The sequence below is a fragment of the Poecilia reticulata genome, chromosome 10 (assembly GCF_904066995.2).
Source record: "Poecilia reticulata chromosome 10, P_reticulata-male-v2, whole genome shotgun sequence".
In the NCBI taxonomy this organism is placed as follows: Eukaryota; Metazoa; Chordata; class Actinopteri; order Cyprinodontiformes; family Poeciliidae; genus Poecilia; species Poecilia reticulata.
The window spans coordinates 30,138,622-30,157,090 of record NC_088839.1 but is presented as its reverse complement, the minus strand read 5'-3'; the positions used below and the strand labels follow the sequence as shown (position 1 = coordinate 30,157,090).

The 18,469-nt window shown below is 36.7% G+C and overlaps 3 protein-coding genes across 22 annotated transcripts in view; all 3 read left to right on the top strand.

Annotated features, from left to right (window-relative positions):
• Positions 1-10,510, top strand: part of prom1a (prominin 1a) — a 64,759-nt gene extending 54,249 nt beyond the window's left edge. For 3 of the 20 annotated variants that reach the window (XR_534734.3, XR_001777008.2, XR_001777006.2), the window contains 12 exons: positions 319-411; positions 1,307-1,324; positions 1,741-1,794; positions 1,861-1,941; positions 2,015-2,083; positions 2,528-2,617; positions 3,053-3,168; positions 3,829-3,852; positions 4,272-4,340; positions 5,758-5,855; positions 6,706-6,735; positions 7,720-10,510. Coding sequence is in view for 3 of the 20 variants with exons in the window: in XM_008421098.3 (XP_008419320.2) it covers positions 319-411; positions 1,307-1,324; positions 1,741-1,794; positions 1,861-1,941; positions 2,015-2,083; positions 2,528-2,617; positions 3,053-3,168; positions 3,829-3,852; positions 4,272-4,340; positions 6,706-6,727 (636 nt within the window). In the remaining 17 variants the exon portion in view is untranslated. Of the gene's footprint in view, positions 1-318; positions 412-1,306; positions 1,325-1,740; positions 1,795-1,860; positions 1,942-2,014; positions 2,084-2,527; positions 2,618-3,052; positions 3,173-3,470; positions 6,736-7,719 lie in introns of those variants that run through there. The other 17 variants (XR_001777005.2, XR_001777009.2, XR_001777011.2 and 14 more) reach the window with 14 other exon arrangements.
• Positions 10,511-11,853: 1,343 nt separating this feature from the next.
• Positions 11,854-13,216, top strand: fgfbp2a (fibroblast growth factor binding protein 2a). Its single transcript, XM_008421103.3, has 2 exons — positions 11,854-12,645; positions 12,800-13,216. The coding sequence occupies exon 1, from the start codon at positions 11,990-11,992 to the stop codon at positions 12,635-12,637; it is 648 nt and encodes a 215-aa protein (XP_008419325.1). The 5' UTR covers positions 11,854-11,989; the 3' UTR covers positions 12,638-12,645; positions 12,800-13,216.
• A 364-nt stretch (positions 13,217-13,580) lies between these two features.
• On the top strand, positions 13,581-15,578 carry fgfbp1a (fibroblast growth factor binding protein 1a). The gene is made up of 2 exons (XM_008421104.3): positions 13,581-14,112; positions 14,685-15,578. Exon 2 carries the CDS (start codon positions 14,704-14,706, stop codon positions 15,310-15,312), a length of 609 nt encoding a protein of 202 aa, XP_008419326.2. The 5' UTR covers positions 13,581-14,112; positions 14,685-14,703; the 3' UTR covers positions 15,313-15,578.
• Positions 15,579-18,469: the final 2,891 nt, after the last annotated feature.

Genomic DNA, 18,469 nt, shown 5'->3' with positions numbered 1-18,469 from the left:
GGCTGGTGTGCTTTCATGCAGAATGATTGCGTTGGCAAAAACTAAATACTTGTGCACTTTCAAATGCAAAAACAAAATGCAGTTATTTAAAAGTTGGCAGTTTGGTAAACTGGGAAAAATGTGTTTTTGAAAAAGAATTACATTTATAAACCATTTGATTCTTTCCTGATGAATGAGAGCTAAAACTCCACACTGTTTTCTGTTACGTGACCAAAAGTTTAAGAAATGTCTGGGCAGCAGGAATCTCACGAACGCAGTCTTTTGTTTCTTCCTCTTCTTTTGGAATAAAACCCGACTTGTTTTTTTCTCCTTCTCCAGCCTAGGGGACCTCTGCAGACAGCTCTGAAAGGCCATGTGGCCACTCTGCAGCGGATCCACAGACAACAGATCGCTCCAATGGAGCAGGCCATGGTAATCCCCACTGCGTGTCCCAGATACTTTCAGCAGAACTTGGTTTTGATCAGATTTGCATAGTTATCCACCCTAAACCACATAAACACAATGCAAAAATGAGGACATACACTTTCAATGTGTAATGGCATAAATCTCTGATAAATACAGTTAATATTAGAAGAAAACAAGTAATTATGTCACTTGCACCAAACAATGAAGACCTAAATACTGTAGGCTGCATCTAGGTGAGCAAACCTTGGTGGACTTAGAGATGGTGTACTGGAACTGGACATATGTAATTACATTTTCTCCCCACATAGGATTAAACTGTTTTAGATTGATTTAATTATATATTTCTGTTTATGAATTGGAGCTTTGTATCTTGTAAATCACCTTGAGATGATATTTGCAGTTAATTGGTGCTGCATAAATTAGCAAAACTGACTTTTGTACTTCGATTGTATGTCCATTGCCTTAGTTTGGTTGGTCATTTCACCCTTTCACCACTTTCTATTTTTGCCATTGCTGTCTTTTCATAACAGCATTTTTGCATGAGAAAGAAATTATCACTTTACATTTTGTGCTGATTTTACATCCATCTGCTTTAGAGACTCTTTGTTTCTACTTTTACAACCGATAATTTTAAGTAATTATTCCACAGTAACAGTCTGCAGTATAGAGGTGTGATTATATAAAATGTTGCTTTGTCTGCTGTTCTGTAAAATAAAATAGCACTTGTTGCCCTCGGGCTTGTGTCAGAACACATTAAATATGAAATATTCAGCTTTACTTTCTCCACAAGCCCAGAACCAGTCTGTCAGATATCATCTAGGATGAACAGATGAAACCATTGTTGGTTCTCAGCACATTTATTCATGTTTTGTTGTTTTGTTTTTCTCTGTTCACCATCAAGAAATATGTTAGAGCAAGGGTAAGAACAAGTTTATGATATGATATGATATGCATTAACTGTGTTATTACCTGGAGTTTTAAACAGACAACGTATCTTTGACATTATTTTGTTGCAGACACACTTTTTATTGTTGTTTTCACAAACTTATAGTTGATATTTAAAGTATTTGTGCCAAAATAGTTCAAAATATCCACATGAAGAGAATAAATATTATTTTTTTAGACAAAATAAAGGGACAGTCCTTATTTGTTTTATGTGGTGTATGTGATTGTATTTGTTCTTATGTCTTTGCATTGTGGATATTTGATTTTGGAATAAAATCCTCCAGCATGCCAATAATTAAATCAATGTCACTCATTGTGTACGTGCTGCTCTCAGATTTCTGTTGGTCTTTAACTTCTGAAACTAATGTCTTATTTTTTGTTTTCTCTAAGAGTGCATTGAACCAGAGTATGAGATTCCTGGAGAGGACAGCTTCTGACCTCCCGGTAAATAAACCGCTATCAAAATTCATATTTACACTCACATTGGTACTGACTAGTTCGTCTTTACAGAACAAAGTCACAGATGTTCTTGAGGCCATTGCAGCTGCTCAGCACCTCATCTCCCAGAATGCAACACTTTTAATCAGTCAGGTAAATGTATCTCTTTGCTTAGCTCAGTTTTCTGATTGTGTTAAACTAACAGTTGTTCTCTAATTTCGTACAGGAAACAAGAAAATACTCAGCAACCATTATTGGCTATTTCAATCAGTACATAGAATGGGTCAAAACATCAGTAAGTGTTTATCTACCATTTTCATATTATGCTAATTTTATGTTTTATGCATTACTTTGTTCATGTTTAGTGAAAGGATTTTCTGCAGCATGAGTTACGAAAAAAGCTCAGTATCATAGTGGACAACAAAAAACTTGCATAACAGTTTTTGGGGTAAATATAGAGAGGACAAACATAAAAGCTACAGCTCCTTTAAATCTGAGGAATCTGAGGCACGATGGTTTCTGCTGCAGTAAAGCCAAAGGAATTCAAACCAAAGTGAAAAATAAGATATTTTAGCTCTGATTCTCATATATGTCAATAAAACTTTTTCGTTTCAGTCTCAATGTTATTGTTGTTCAGGAACAGTCAGAATGCACAGATGTGTTGTCCCACAGTTAAGAAACTTTGTGTTTACTGGCTGTATGGTGGTGCGATAACATTTCCTGTTTACAATCTTTGTAGTTGGCTTTGGAGGTTGCACCATGCAAGCCCTTCAGCAACATCTTGGATACGGCGCAGATCATGACCTGCAGTTTCCTGGGGGATTCTATGGTAACAATGGCAATAATAAAAATAGATCCCACCTAATCAAGCCTCAAGCAGTTAACTGCAGATCAATGTGTGTTAGTGCAGATGTTTAGGTTTAACGTTTAACTCACTCAAAGTGATTAAGGTCAATATCTAGATTATATGTCTGTAAACCAAAGCCAAATTAAAAACAGCAGTTAAAATGCCTTTAAACAGTATTCACACCCCTTCAACTTTTCCACATTACAAACTTCAGTGCATTTTAATGTGATTTTAAGTGATTACTACACAATTTTGTGTGGAAGGAAAATAATTCATGGTTTAATTTTTTTTTATTGTCTTAACACATACACATGAAAAGGCTTAAGAGGTATAAATACTTTACAAGGCAGAACATTGTGTTAATAACTTCATATAAAATTATGAAAAATATAATTCTTTAAATTATCTTTTCGACAGAACACTTTCTGGATGGGTCTGGGCTGCAGCACACTATTCCTGCTCCCAAGCGTAATACTAGCTGTGAAACTAGCCAAGTACTACCGCAGGATGGACACAGAGGATGTTTATGATGAGTGAGTTATTGCATTTATTTTTCTTCTCACATGTTTTTACTGTATCTATTGTTACTATAAAGCTGCAGTTTTAGTTCTTTTATGGCTCAATTAGATCTAAATTACTGCACATATGTTTTAAATATTTGATGGTTGCAGGGCATCCTTCTATCTTTTAGGCTTTTCTTTTGAGTATCTGAATATAATTGGTTAGTTTTCTGGTTTGCTTTAAAACGGGTTCTTAAATGGGTTCTAAAACTGTTCTGTGCTACTGAAATTTTCTGTTTTGATTTATTTTCTGCTCCCTTTTCTCTTCCCTTTAGCTCCTCTGTTTCTGGGACTTGGCATTTTACTTTGTGATAACCATTCCTACTATTTCCATCTTCCATATTTTTTATTTTATTTCTTCATTCTTCTTTGTCAAGCACTTGGCACTTTACAAAGAAAAGACACTGATAAATTAGTCAATTCTTTTTTCTTCCTCATGGGCCTTTGTCATGCTCAGATTCTGTGGACTCATGGCTTTATCTACAGTAGTTGTAATTGTAATATCTCAGCTGATCAACTGCATCTCCCTCTGTGCAATCCCTGCTGGGTTGCACAGAAGGATTCATGATGCATTTCTTTTGCTGACCATCTCAATAACATTTTTATGTTCCTGTTTTCTGTGTATCTCCATAGCGTTGAGACAATTCCCATGAAAAAGTAAGACGCTCTTCCCCAACCTCCTTTTCATTTTAACTTCTCTCACTCTGTGCTTTTTTTTCCAAGTAATGTATATAGAAAGCTGTTTACTAAATTCTTGGTGCTCGTTTGCATTTTTGAGCTTCAAAATTGCTCATGTGGGTGGACAATGTGGCTTTTTGTCATGTGCTATGTTTAAGAAGTGCCCCTTACAGTACCTTTCATGAAGGGCTCATGCAATCATTAAAGTGTTTTTTGTAAAAAAAAAAAATAAATAAAATAAATAAATGTGTAAATAAAACACTAAGGTTTATACTCGGAACATATTCATCTCCTGATATCGTTTAAAGATTTAACCACATATAAAAGAAACATTTTTATTCAGCATGTCGCGTTTCTCATTTTTCATTCCATTTTTGTTCTCAATGTTTTATTTTCAGTATGGAAATTGTTAATAATGGTTATCATAGTGAGAGTTCACAAGGTATTCCTAATCCTATGATGACAAGGTAAACTTTCCCTTTATCCTGCTGACTGCATGCATGGTGGAGGTGGATGCATGCCTGGGAAGTTGGTTTTATATATAGTATGGCTGAACACATTGCATGCTCACTGAGGGAGTCATTTCAAGACACACACACGCATAAGTGTGTGTGATATGGTAGCAAATCTTTAAACTGGCAAGTAGTGGTAGCTTTTATTAGAAACAATCCGGAATCAACGTTTTGGTACTTATGATAAAAAATGCTTTAAAATGAATTTCAGCAGTGGTTTAGCATTTGGTGTTTGTTGTTGAGCATCAGATCGTAGCCCTACTGTTTTCTTTGAGGCTGAGATATGGAGCGGAATAAAGATCGATTTGGGTTAATCAACTTGAAGACTGGGGATTATTGGAAAACAAATACTAATAAAGGTTTGTCATAGAGAGTATCTAAAGCTAATACGCATAACTCACAATCAACATTTTAAATATCACAACTTAAAGGAACGTAGTTGCAATTTATATTTACTTAAAATACTTGCTTATCTGCAGGTGAGTGTTAGAAAAATAAGAGCTGGAACATCTTGATGGAGAAAAAGAAGGAGCACATACCTATAACTATAAACAATAAAACTAAACCCTCACTTAAACTCTCTTTCATCAAAGAGAAATTAGGGTTTCAAATCCCAATAATCAGTCTGATCTTCCACCTTCTAACAATCATAGGAGCCTTGAGGCTGATGAATCTCTCTGCTACCACTACTTCACTGTCATGTTGTAAATGTTTTGCTTGGTGGTTTTGAGGGAATCTACCGTATTACTAACCAACTGCTTTCTTTCTGACGCTGGGAAATTCCTGTGGAATGAAATGAAATCTTCTCCTGTTTCCTCTCGTTTAGTGTCGGCCAAAGTCCGATGAATGTACACCTGATCATTTTGTTCAGAGAGAGGCAAGCATGCTGAGCTTTAGTGTGTCCCTGGATATGTTGCTACTTTTGATTTTCTTTTCTGAATCTAACCAGATGCTTAACTGCGTGTTTTATCTCTTTAAGTTGCATTTGGACGCAGATGAGTTTGCATCTTGAACCAACAAGATAAACACAGAGAGTAAAACATCTAAATGAGGAGTTGCTCTGCTCTGACTTGTTGCAGTTTGAAAAAATAGGAGTTTGATTTCCAGTTTGAACTTGCAAAATTAATACGACTTTTTATTAAACCTTATCTTTCTATTTGAGTTGCATTAAGCTTTTGGAATGTATTACATAATTTAAAACCTGTTCTAATTGATCAACACTAAACTACTCTGTTTGCACAGTAAGATACTCAGATAATGTTTTGCTCTCTGTTGTAAGAACTGCTCACCCTTCTCCTCTTGGATGTAAAAATGTTGAGTCTGTCTGGTAACGTTTTTCCCTGTGTGTGCGTGTTTGTTCCTGTGATGGTAGCATCCCAACATATGACACAATGAACAGGTTTCCACGGGCCTCGGCTCCTCCGAGGCACATCGACTGGTGAGAGTCAGCTCTGGCTTGGCTCCTGAAAGGTACTGGTAACACAAAACGACGACTCTGACTCTCTAACACCGATTTCCTCACACCTCTCCTCACAGCTGTCCTGCTGAGTCAGCGATCATCTCTTTTAAATCTTATACTGCTAATGTGCTAACACTCTTAACACCTGTTCACAGCTTGTTTTAGTGCTTTTTCTGCTTGCTGAAAAACCAACATGGTGAGAATGACTAAATTTACTGTAGATGCTCGTGACTCTCAGTGTTTTAGAGAGAAGAAACCTTCAATTTATATTTAGGATAGTATCATTCAGTTTTAAAAATGTTCTCTAACGTGTCTACTAGCCTCTTGTGAGTGGTTGTGTTCAGTTAGCTCGTGAGAGAAGTGAAACCCTTTTATGTGTAGTTATCTCCTCCTTACAGCACCCTCCACATTGAATAAAACCACTGGAAAAGTTGTGTAATGCCTTAAAAAATAGTATTTTATTGTAGTATGTCTTACAGCAGCATCATCTCACAATGACAATAAAATAAATAAATAAAATAAAAAATCCAACCTTTAAATTGAGCACATTTAGTCAGAAAGGAATGCTGCAGCATTGTTGTTTTGTTTTAGATTATTGCAACATGTCTTCAGAAGGGAAAACAATGTATTAGTTTCCACTGGTGTTGAAAGAATTATTTGGTGAAATTAAGATTTGACTATTTCTGAATTTTGTGAAGATCTCTGCAGTCTCAGAATGACTGCAGGCCTACATTACACATTTTCTTTAGAATATAAGAAACTGCAATAAAAACTTAACTTATTTTGGGGATATTTATGTTGTGAAATATTTTCTTGCATTGTGATATCTAAAGTGTCTTTCTCTGCTCTTTGCCCTTGTAGTGCCCTTGACAACTGGAACTAAACGTCATGGTAAGTTGGTTTTATTGTGTTTTTTTATGTTTCAGGTTGCAGGTATTTGTGTAACTTCAATAGTTGAATGAGTTTCGACTGACTGATCAATACAGAGGATTACACAGAGCTACTGTCAATAAATCTAATTTAGTCTTAAAACTCTGTTCAATTTTCTAAGTATTACAACATTTTTGAAAGTAGCTTGTTGTCTCGATGATAACGTCTTTATTACTGAGATCATTTCTATTGATTATAAGTTGAATAATTCCCTCTCTTTGAAACTTCACTCTGATCTGCTTTAAGATGAAAGTGAAGTGATTGGTCTTTGTGGTTCTCAGGCAAAACACACAAATTAAAAAAAGTGACAATTTGGAGATTCACTTGGTTAACTCCAGCAGATGCAATGGGCTGCTTCTCATTTCTTAGACATCATGTGTAAAGACACATCCCATGGTTGTGTGGAAAAGATGTTAGTCTGTTTAAGAAAAGTCAAATCATTGGCATGAAAAACCTGATGAAATTGCAGAATTGGGTTAAATGTCCAATGAATATATAACTTAAGGTTGTTTAGTAGCGACAATAAGAGCATTTCTACACACAGTGTGAAGGGAACTCAAGAGTTTGGGCCTGAACAGCTGTGTAGAAGTTAGAAAACCTCTAATTAGTGAGGCTAACTAGAGAAAAAGCTTCAGTTTGCAAGGGAGCATGGGAGCAATGCAAGAAGATCAAGTTATAAGTTCAGATTTGCCCTCTTCCAGTGCATCAGGGTAAGAGAGGCAGATAAAATGAAGCACATTCCATCCATCCATCCATCCATCCATCCATCCATCCATCCATCCATCCATCCATTCATTATAAATAAATGTTGTGGCATTGCAAAAGCTTATTGTGACCTTTTTTTATTTGGTTGCCATTTTTTTCTTGGCCAGGGAGTTTATTTACAAAAATGTATTAACAACTCATCAGTTAACAACTCAAAATGATCTTTTTCATTTATTGTAGCTCACTTGAGGAATCTCAACATGGTTTCTTCACTTCAAAAGAAGAACACGGGACGTCCTGCTTGTTCAATGATGCAGATCAAATCCTCCAGTTTGGTTTCTGCCGGCAGGACGCCAACCTCATCAGTCCTCAGCATTAATCTGAGCCAGGTTTCATCTACATTTTCCAGGACTGCTGTGTCTGTGTTTACATTAGTTTGGACACAAAACCAAGCTGAAAAAGCCCTTGAGAGGACATAACATTGACTGTTGTGTTTGCTCATTTTTATGAACTTTGTGCTCGAGAAAAGAGAAGCTGGAGAAAGTTATATTTTCTTCCTACAGTTAAAAAGGGTGTTGTACTTTCAAAGTGAGTGTCAAAAGGCAGGTTTCATAAAGATCTGATTGTTTTGTTGAAAAAATACATCCTTTTTAACTGAGCTCTTGGATGTGTGATATTTTACCTGTTGAGAAAATTCTTGTGTGAACAGTGGCGTAACGACTTGTGGAGAGAATTTGTAAGAAAACGAAGCATGACTTTTTTTTTTTTTAAAGCTGTTTACAATATTTCCAGACATGTTGGTTTTGCAGAGTTTAGGTGGCTATGGGTCAATTTCCCTCTTTGACAATTCATAACCTCATTCAAATGTTGCCATTTTGTCCCCAAATTCTTCAGTTTCTTACCTGTAAAACACACTACTTGTATCCTTTTGTTCAAATCTCAGGAATAGTTCAATAACAAAGATAAAATTTTATTTCTTAAAAAAATTATATTGTACCCTTTTTTCATTGGTTTTGACTCTGATATCTGTTTGGACCTGTCCCATTGGAGTCACATGGCAAAAAAGTTTTGTACAGTAGAAGCAAAATACCAAAAATGACTTTAGCTCAACGGTAAAATTAGATATGAAATGCCCTCTGACTGAAGTTTGGTATGCAACTTCCAATGACAGATGTTGCATACCAACAGTTGTTGTTGTTGTTGGCATGCAGCAACTATTCAGCGTGAAAAAGGCAACACTGGAAAAGTATGAAATGGCAAAGGGGCAACGTGACCCATCGGTATGTGAGAAACACTGAAGAGGTCTGTCTGCCTTTGAGATGTTTTACCATGACGACGTTACAGTTACAAAAGGCCATATCACTATGTTAAATATAAACAATCTAGGAGCTGACCTCATTAAAATGTCCTTCCTGTACCATTTAAACTTGTGTCAGGTGTTAACATTTAGCATTTATTTGTAATTCAGATTGGTACGTTGTTCTAAATCGCTACTTCTATTTGGAGTTTTAAATACCAAATCAGAATCATTTTGAATAGTGGGTTTAGAAAAAAAAACACTAATTCTTGAACCAAGGGTTGTTATGGTAAGAAAGGCCCACCACAACCACACTGTAACACCAAATGACAAATTCTTACCAAATGCATAGCAGATGTGTTTTGGTTGAACTATCAGTTTAAATAATACAGTACAGTTGGAGAATAATAGTAAAAACAACACCTACTTCTATTTCCTCTATATACCACATGCATTTATTTTCAGGTCTTTCCTGCTTTATGGTCCTCATAATTTTAAAGTGGAAAGTTAATTCTCAAGCCAAATCCCATATTTTGAAATAGTCTTTCTGTGGCACACTTTTTGCCCTTTGCCTGCATTTTCAGTTAAACGGTACTTCTGGTTACATGGAACTTTTTAATGTGTTCATTCAGTAATTGTTATATGTAGAGGTTGAGTGATAAATATGCTGATATTGTTACATCAGGGAGGCCAATCAACATATCCTATATCTCATATTTCTATACAGATGCTTTCTCCAGTGAGAGCTTAGACAATCCATTCATGGCACCATCAATCAGATTGTTGAAAAGAAGTATTTTTTATGGTTTGCACACATCTGGTTTATGTGAACTGTGAAAAAAAGCAATACCTGCCTTAGCATAAACATTTACCAGGTAATAGATTATATAATGTGCATATATGAAGACTAACAAAAGTCAGTTTTTATGTGAATCAAAAAAAATCAGATTTTTTTTTTTTACTGGTATAAACTGGTCTAAATTTAATACTTTATCCATAATTTTTATATTACATTTGTTTTATACTTCAACAAATCCATTTTAGATCCAAGTTTGCCATTGTTTTTAAAAGAGAAAGCCCATGGGCTTGAATCAAAACAAACAAAAACAATGTGTCAGTTCAGAAGTTGCTAAAGTGAATGCTAACATTTAAGAACTTTTAATTAGGTTATCATAACAAGGATTAAAAATTAACCCATTTTTGTAGATTTTTGTGCACATATGACTTCTATAAAGCCAATAACTGTAATTTGCAGTAGAAGTACTGAAAATATTTGCCAACGGTTTACAAGTTATGCTCTGCTAGACTGACTTTACAAACTATTTTCATTAATTTTATTTCTCCAAAGGAAACACTGACTGCCATGTTAAGATGTCCCAGCTGTGCTTTTCCACAATGTGAACTTATTGGCTCTGTCTCTTCTCAGCGCTCTTTTTTGCTTGCTTCATTTTCAAACTTAGTTTTCCTCAAGGTGGACATTTTTAGATGATCAGTGTGCTCATGCTGACTATCACAGTTTTACTCCTTGCTGGAGTCTGGTAATGCATTTATGGGGACAAATTCACAACTTAAGTGCTTAAACTAGTTATATATGGTAGCTTTGGGTTGATCAGATGAATGGTTTGAAATGTGATGCTGAACAGTTGGGCGATGATGGATCCAGGAAGATGCTTGTTTTTTATGTGGATATGACAAAAGTGTATAAATTGTGAATAAACTCTCCATTTCAAGTTATTTTCTCTTCCAATCTTTCTTTACCTTCTTTCAGCTTGCTCTGTATTTTGGGGTAACAATATTTTTGACATGTTATGGAAAAGATTTTCCTATTTTACTGTGAGGCAAAACATGGAATGTGTAATTCTGAGGGTAAAAACAGGAAAATATGTTGAAATTAATATAAATGTTATGCTAAATGGGAACTGTGTGTAACATTGGAGCAGATGGTTTTGCACGCTTTAGCACTATGCACATTCCAATGTGATGGTTGTACTGCCAAGCCAGAACCCTGTGGGTTGCTTTACCGGTCAGCTATTTCAATAAGACATTATTATCCTCTTCCATAAGCTTGGCTTCAAAGTTTTCTCAGGCACCAAGCAGGATGCAAATAAACACTCCAAGAAAAACCACACACAGACTTTTTTCTGTCTGAAAACCAGTCAAAAACAGAGGCCGAGTTTGTATTTACTGAAACACTGAACATTGTGTGGGTGTGGTTATTTTAAATAATTTAAAAGTGTAATCTGATTTCTCAAAATGTTGCATCTTTCCAGATTTACATTCAATTATGGTTTACAGTTAAATGTTCAGTATCAGATGAGTCAGAATCATGTCATATTTGGTAATTAAAGATAAAGTAGGTTGTAAACTCTAAAGCCCTTCTGGGATGTTATTAGTTCAAACACTGGGTTCCTTCACTTTGTTCTAAAAAAATTTAACTGTGAAGATGATGAAAACAAATCATTGCATTTCTGATCAAGTTAAAATACATTACATCAAATTCAGCTCTCTGTTATGTTTAGTTCTTGCAAAAAAATACAATTGTTTTGGTCGAAACATTAATCTCATGTAAGACCCTGTGTGCCATATGTGTGTACTTCATCCTTCCTCCCTACTTCATACATTTCCTTGTGCTTTCTTAATTGGCATGGCCATTACTGCCTCCCTTTCCAGTCTTGTCCCTGCATGTGTGTGCTCATGTTTCTCTGTGGCACTGTCCTGGGTTTATGTTTAGAGGGAAATGATAGGTTACCCTGCACAGTTATGAGCCTTAACTGCCACTTAACGCAAACAAGAGAGGTTCAGCTTTCTTTTTTCTATCAGATTTCACATTTCTAATTAAAATGTATGTATCAAATTGGAAACCGTGACAATTTCTCTTTATGAGTGCATTGATCCAGTGTGAAACTGACCTATACAGTCAAAGTCAGTAAACTTAAAAAAAAAAAAAAAGATTTCTTCATCTGTCGGTTGTGTTTTTTTTATGTGAAGCGATCAAACATGAGAATCCATGTTGCATCTTAGTGGGCTTTGCATACATTTCAGCAGGAACTAACGTGGCTTTTCCCTCCTCCGCCCATATAACCACTTTTCCTTAGTCTGACTCAGCTTTGTTCCCTAAAGCTACTGTGTGTCTGCTTGGCCAATAAATACCAAGAGGAAGCCTTAGCTCAAGCAGTTCCACTCTCATCCTGCTCTCTGCATCTATCTGGCACCATGTGGACCCAAGCCACTGCTCTGCTGCTGGCCTGCTGCCTTTGGCCAGCTGAGGCACAGGACGAAAGGAGACAAAGCATCTGGGACGATCCCATCAAGTTCCAAACCAAGGCTAAGGACAAGTGCACCATGATCCTTACAGGCCAAGGAGAAAACATAAAGCTGAGGCTGTCATGCTTGGGAAACAGACGTGCCTACTGGTGTGAGTATGTGGGGAGACCTTACACCTGCAGTGCTTTCAACAAAAACCCCAGGCACTACTTCGTCCAGATGATGTGGGTCCTCAGGAAGCAAGCACACGGCTGTCAGGGTCCTAAAGAGATCAAACCTCACATGTGCAGGAAGGCGACTGATGAATCTCGGATGAACTTCTCGGCCGGTCCTTTCCTAAGGTCTCGGCCAGCAGCGCAGCCATCAAAGCAGCCTGGAAAACCCCAAAGTTCAGCTGCACATGGAAGACCTAATTTGACAATGAAGACACCTTTTAAAACATCTCGGGCTCCAGGGAAAGTTAAAACCACACAGAGAGCCAAATCACAGCCGACAGCAGCTCCGACTGAGAACGCCCGGAGGAGAATGGCTCAGCAGTACTGCTGGAGGTCCCTGCAGGGCGTCTGTTCCTTTGTAATTGGCTGGTTTCGGAATTAACAAAACAGGTGAGTAGCAGAAAAATCCTTTATGTTTTTAAGATATAAATCCTGATTACACAAGTATAATACTGTGTAATCTTGTTTGCTTAAATGTTTTTTGCTTTCATCACTGATTCATAATGATCAGGATTTTATGTCTTCCTCTCTGTTCTGCATACAGATTGTGCTGAATTGGTGACTGAAACCACCACTGGAGGAAAAATCCAGGCCAGTTATTTGTTTTGAAACATCTATAGCGCCCTCTTACGGAAATATCTTGGTACTACAGTGGCTGTTACATTTTTATTTCTCTGATTTTAAATGCTACATTTTTCTTTGGAAACCTTCAGCAGCTTCTTTTATGTTTTGCATGAAGTAGACATGTATGAATTAGAACTGCTTTAACCTGTGAAAAGATAGTATACATGTTTGTATTTTTCTGTGATATTTACTATAATTAGCTTGAATATTGTTTGTAGAGATCAGAATTTATGTTTGTTGTTTGAAAAAAACTTTCTCACTACAGGTATTTTGTGAAATATATATATGGACTGTGAAAATGCTTTTAAATGAGAAATAAACACTATTAGTTAAACAATTCTTATCCATCTGCTTTATTTACAGTAGTGCCATGAGAAATTCTTAACTTAAACAAAATTCTGTAAATATAATAGGACAGGTTGTGAAGGAAGGAGGATATATATATATATATATATATATATATATATATATATATAGATAGATAGATAGATAGATAGATAGATAGATAGATATTTACTCCCTTTCAGACAGAGATTGAGGCACAATATATTACAATTCAGCTGATTTATCTTTGTGTATGGGTCATTGTACTTGATTTTAATACAAGTAAAGTTAATTTGTGCCTGGAAGAAAATTAAGCTTAATTTATTTCCAAACACTTTTGAATTCAGTAAGGATATTCACTTGGACATTGTTATTGAGTATATGCGTGTGTGTGTGTGTGTGTGTGTGTGTGTGTGTGTGTGTGTGTGTGTGTGTGTGTGTGTGTGCGTGTGTGTGTGTGTGTGTGTGTGTGGGTGTGTGTGTGTGTGTGTGTGTGTGTGTGTGGGTGTGTGTGTGTGGGTGTGTGTGTGTGTGTGTGTGTGTGTGTGTGTGTGTGTGGGTGTGTGTGTGTGTGTGTGTGTGTGTGTGTGTGTGTGTGTGTGTGTGGGTGTGTGTGTGTGTGTGTGTGTGTGTGTGTGTGTGTGTGTGTGTGTGTGTGTGTGTGTGTGTGTGTGTGTGTGTGTGTGTGTGTGTGTGTGTGGGTGTGTGTGTGTGTGTGTGTGTGTGTGTGTGTGTGTGTGTGTGTGCGTGTGTGTGTGTGTGTGTGTGCTTGTATTTGATACATAGTGTGTGTGTGGCTCTGGGTTTGAAGGGGAGGGCTGACTTTGCAGCAGCATTTGCAACCTGCAAGAAAAGACAAGAGCTCAAATGTGTCAGGACAGCAAACTGAACTTTCTCTGAAAACACCAAGTAAGTTTAACCATTTTTTTCCAGTAAACCTGCTCTGTGGAACTTTTCCACCAATGCTACTGGTGAAAAAGTCTTTAGTTGTATTTTATCTACAATAGATTTTATTCATTTGATGCATTAGCATAACACTTAGTATTAATTTCAAATTAATAACATTATGTTATTATAGACATGCATACATTTAAGAGTTTTAAAAATTAGTATCTGTATTTCTAGCACTGAAAGTTAGAAAGTTAGAATATTGTTTTTGCATAATAGTTATCATTTTATATGTATTTAAATCAGCAGCAAAACCTCTTTTTTTTTGCTAAAGTGTTATACATAGATTAATGTAAACTGAACTCAGATTAAACAAATTCTCTTTTATCAACCTACAATATTTGTGTAAATCTAATTTGTAAATCAGTCCCTCAGTTTCTCAAACTCAAATAGGAATGAAATGTTATTTTAAAAAGTTTGATAATTCTCTCAACTCTTCCAGAATGTTAATCTAATAGAGGCTTAAAACAGTTTTCTAAGAAAAGTGCATTGTGAGTGATATTAGGTCAAATCTCTAATGAATTCTTTTGCAGGGTGTGTTCTGTGGATTCCATGGCTCTTCTCACCAACATAGCCATCCTGATGGTGCTCGCTTGTGTTTCCCATCAGATGATGTTGGGCAGCTGTCAGAAGAGCCACGGACGTAGAGGACGGGGGGACAGAGGACATCGTAAGGAAAGATCAGGACTGAGCCGTGTGAAACCTGTTGGAGACAAACTGGTCACCAAAGATGGTTCCCGTTGCACCTGGACTGCAACAGACAATGATCCGTTGTTCCTCTTCGTTACTTGCAAAAAGGGGGAAAAGAGCTTCAACTGTAGATATGTGGGCAGACCAGCTCTTTGTCCCCAATATACGTCCAACACTTTGCTCTACTGGAAGCAGATTACCAGGGCTCTGAAGAAGCAAAACAGCCTCTGTCATAATGAAAAGTTACTGGTGAGGGCAGGCGTGTGCAAACAGGCCCCCCGAGAGGCTCACTTTAGGCTCGTAGTTGCCCAGAAGACAGTGACTCCCTCGCCTTACATTCCAGCAGCTCCAGTCACAGCCGCCAAATCCTGCCTGCCCAAAAACAAGAAGCTGGCCAAAGAGTTCTGCAGCGACTCCTGGTCTAGTGTTTGCACATTTTTTTCCACCATGGTGAACAATTATGATTGCTGAGATAGAAACAAGCTTGGCTTGTGTGGTCACTTCAGAACATACAGTATTTAAGTGTATACTTCATGTAGCTGGTGGTCTTGTAAAAAGATTATAAGAGACTGAACTTGGAAAGTGATAGTCACTGCACACTGTTTACTCTATTTGCATACAAATATGTATTTATATGATAGAAACTGAAATGTTATGTGAACTTTAAAGTCATTTTTTTCCCGTTGTGATGATGAACAATTAAATCCATCCAAAATAAATCATAGCCGTTCACACAAGCTAAGTTTCATCTTCATTATTTAATGGGGACTCTTGATGAAGCAGTACTGGATATTAAAAAGGCACTTCATATATTAAACAACAATAAGTAATGGGTAATCAGAAATATGTGTTTCTGAGCAGATTAAATCTTTGGTTGTAGCCTGTGAGCAGTTGTGGGAAATTATTGTTTTGAAAAATTAATGCAGGTGTACCCCAAGGCTCAGTTCTTGGTGAAACTTTTTTTCAGGTTATATTATTTGCCATTTACATATATGATCAACCTGTGCCAGATTTAATTTTTACTGAACCTGCTGCAGGTTTGTAGGCAGACCAGAGTTTGTGCATTCAAACCTCCTCAAACAAACCTGACTTTGTTTGGGGGGGTTGAGCTGAGAGGCAGTTTGGTGAAAGCACCCTAAGTATCTAGCCAGTTATCAGATTAGCTATCAGATTAGTTATTAATCTTATTTTTTAATTCTGTATGTTTCCCTCGGTTACATTAATTCAAATGTATTTAGGTGTGAAGTATCCATGCTGGGTAATGTTATGTAATTTTATGCCAGAATGTGTAATATCAAGTTCAATCAGAGGGCTTCAGTTTAATTTCTAGACACATTTCAACCTTGAAAATCTACATTAGAAAATAAACATCAGCTTTTATAAACTATGTTATTTTTTTATTTTCAGGCTGCATGTTTTTAGATTTGTCTCCTTTTGGTCTTTATGTATCTTAAAGTTCCTGCTGGTAATAATCTGTTCATACTTGAGTCATCCGCAGCACGCAGAGTGTGGATATCAGCATTCAGCAGTCAATGAAAAGCAGACTTTCAGAAACCATGAGGCCAGGCTGGGATTTTAGGAGGGGAATAACTTTATACTTTTCTCTTGATTTAGTCTTGAACTCCTGCTGAAACATAATGCAATCCCTACAGCTGATATCCATCGAGTTCAGAATCTCAGCAGGATCCCTTCTGCTCTTTGTTGGAAATTTGTTATTGTAGAAAAAAAAGAAAAACTTAAGCAATGTGGCTAAAAAGAAAAGAAAATTAGAGGGGAGTCACAAAGTCAGGAGGATTACCGGGAAATCCAAATGGGTACTTAGGGAGGAATTTTACTTCAGGCAATGCAATAAAACCCCACCTGCTGAAAGCAGAACACCACTGCTGCTGGGAAGGTTGGTTAGGATAGGATAGAATAGAATAGAATAGAATAGAATAGAATAGAATAGAATAGAATATTTCTTTAGTAACACCTATCAAAAACTGAAAGCTGGGCAAACAACAGACTTGCAAATAATGTTTTTTAGGATGAGTATGGAAACTATACCATTTGAATTGCAAATGATTATTGTGCTTATTGGGTGTAGGGATGGTTGCAGTCCAGCTGCAGTATTCTGCTGATTCACAACTGGTGTGTGTGGTTTTTTTTTAAACAAATTTCTCAAAATACTCTACGGGTGCAGTCCATTAAAAGAAAGGTGTCTGAATAGTAGTTTATGCTATTTTCACTTCAAGCAGTTCTCTACACTTAAATATAAATAAAGGTTGGTTTGATGTTTGACAAACAAGAAAGACTAATACTTACCACCTTACACTCAATAGAGATAAAATGTATTACTTTTTGGGAGGAAACATCTAGAAACAAGAAACTACTAAATCTCTTTGTAGCCTTTGAAACCTTCAGAATCTGCTTTCTGGGGTTTAACTCTAATTTAAAAATAAATTTCTTTAAAAAAACTGAAAAGTTTCGTCAGACTAAAAATAAATAGGAAAGTATTAAACAACCTTACCTGGTCCAGCGTTGGCCTCTCAGTTCATCCTTGACCTTGAGCCGACCTTTTGGCAAGTTACCAACACACAGAGAACTGATATTTCCAGGAATTAAACAGATGACTCCATGTGTTTAATGAAACAAGTATTTGATATTTCAAATAATTGCACAACACAGGCTTACAAAATCACTTCTTTTGTGCTTGATTCTGCACATTTCTAACTTTTTATTTTTATGGCGCGTGGACGTTTCAGGCTTCGTCTTCAGTTATCTCTCCTTAGGGCTCTGACTGAGCAGAAAACCAGGGAACATCTTTGTTTGTTAAAGGGTGGTAAGACCATGTTAAGTAAATGTATTGCTTTTAATATGATGTGTTTGTAAATTAGAGATTGACTATTTTGCAGTTGATACTCAGTGTGTTAAAAACCTTATTAATTGTTGCTCTGTAAGAGTTAAAGTCTTGAATTGATGCTTGAAATGTGGCTTAAACTTGAGAAAAATTCACTCTTTGCATTTGTGCAGCTTATGGCTTCCTTGCAATCCTGGTCTGATCACATGAGAAGTTTAATGAAAAAATAATCTCAGTTCCTACTGTACACCACAAATTCTTCAAAGTTTACTCTGAAACATTAGAAACAAAGCTAGAGTTGCAGTGTGGACCCAGCAAAATGTGGAGTTACAGGTGGTGTGACTGCCTGCAGCTCCTGATTGGCTGACAAATATCAGTCGGTCAAACTGAAAATAAATGAGAACACACTCCAACACATTTTAACATAAAGTAGATTAGGGACTGTGTGTGCGTGTGTGTGTGTGTGTGTGTGTGTGTGTGTGTGTGTGTGTGTGTGTGTGTGTGTGTGTGTGTGTGTGTGTGTGTGTGTGTGTGTGTGTGTGTGTGTGCGTGGCCTGAATGTTCATATGAATGCCTTTGTATGAGTACGACTGAGGTTTGAACAGAGCCTCAGGTGAGGAGGATTAAAAGAATTAATGAAACTGCACAAGAATGTACTATTGGTACGATACCATGTGTGATTAGTTGGTGCTGCTGGTTGCAGTGCGAAATGCTCCACAGCTGATGAAAGTCATAGTGCACATCTTTATAATGGAACTATAAAACACTGAAACACAGAGGATATTCCAG

Bases quoted from the DNA above. Each gene is read 5' to 3' on its own strand.
- fgfbp2a (XM_008421103.3), top strand. From the start codon at position 11,990: ATGTGGACCCAAGCCACTGCTCTGCTGCTGGCCTGCTGCCTTTGGCCA.
- fgfbp1a (XM_008421104.3), top strand. From the start codon at position 14,704: ATGGCTCTTCTCACCAACATAGCCATCCTGATGGTGCTCGCTTGTGTT.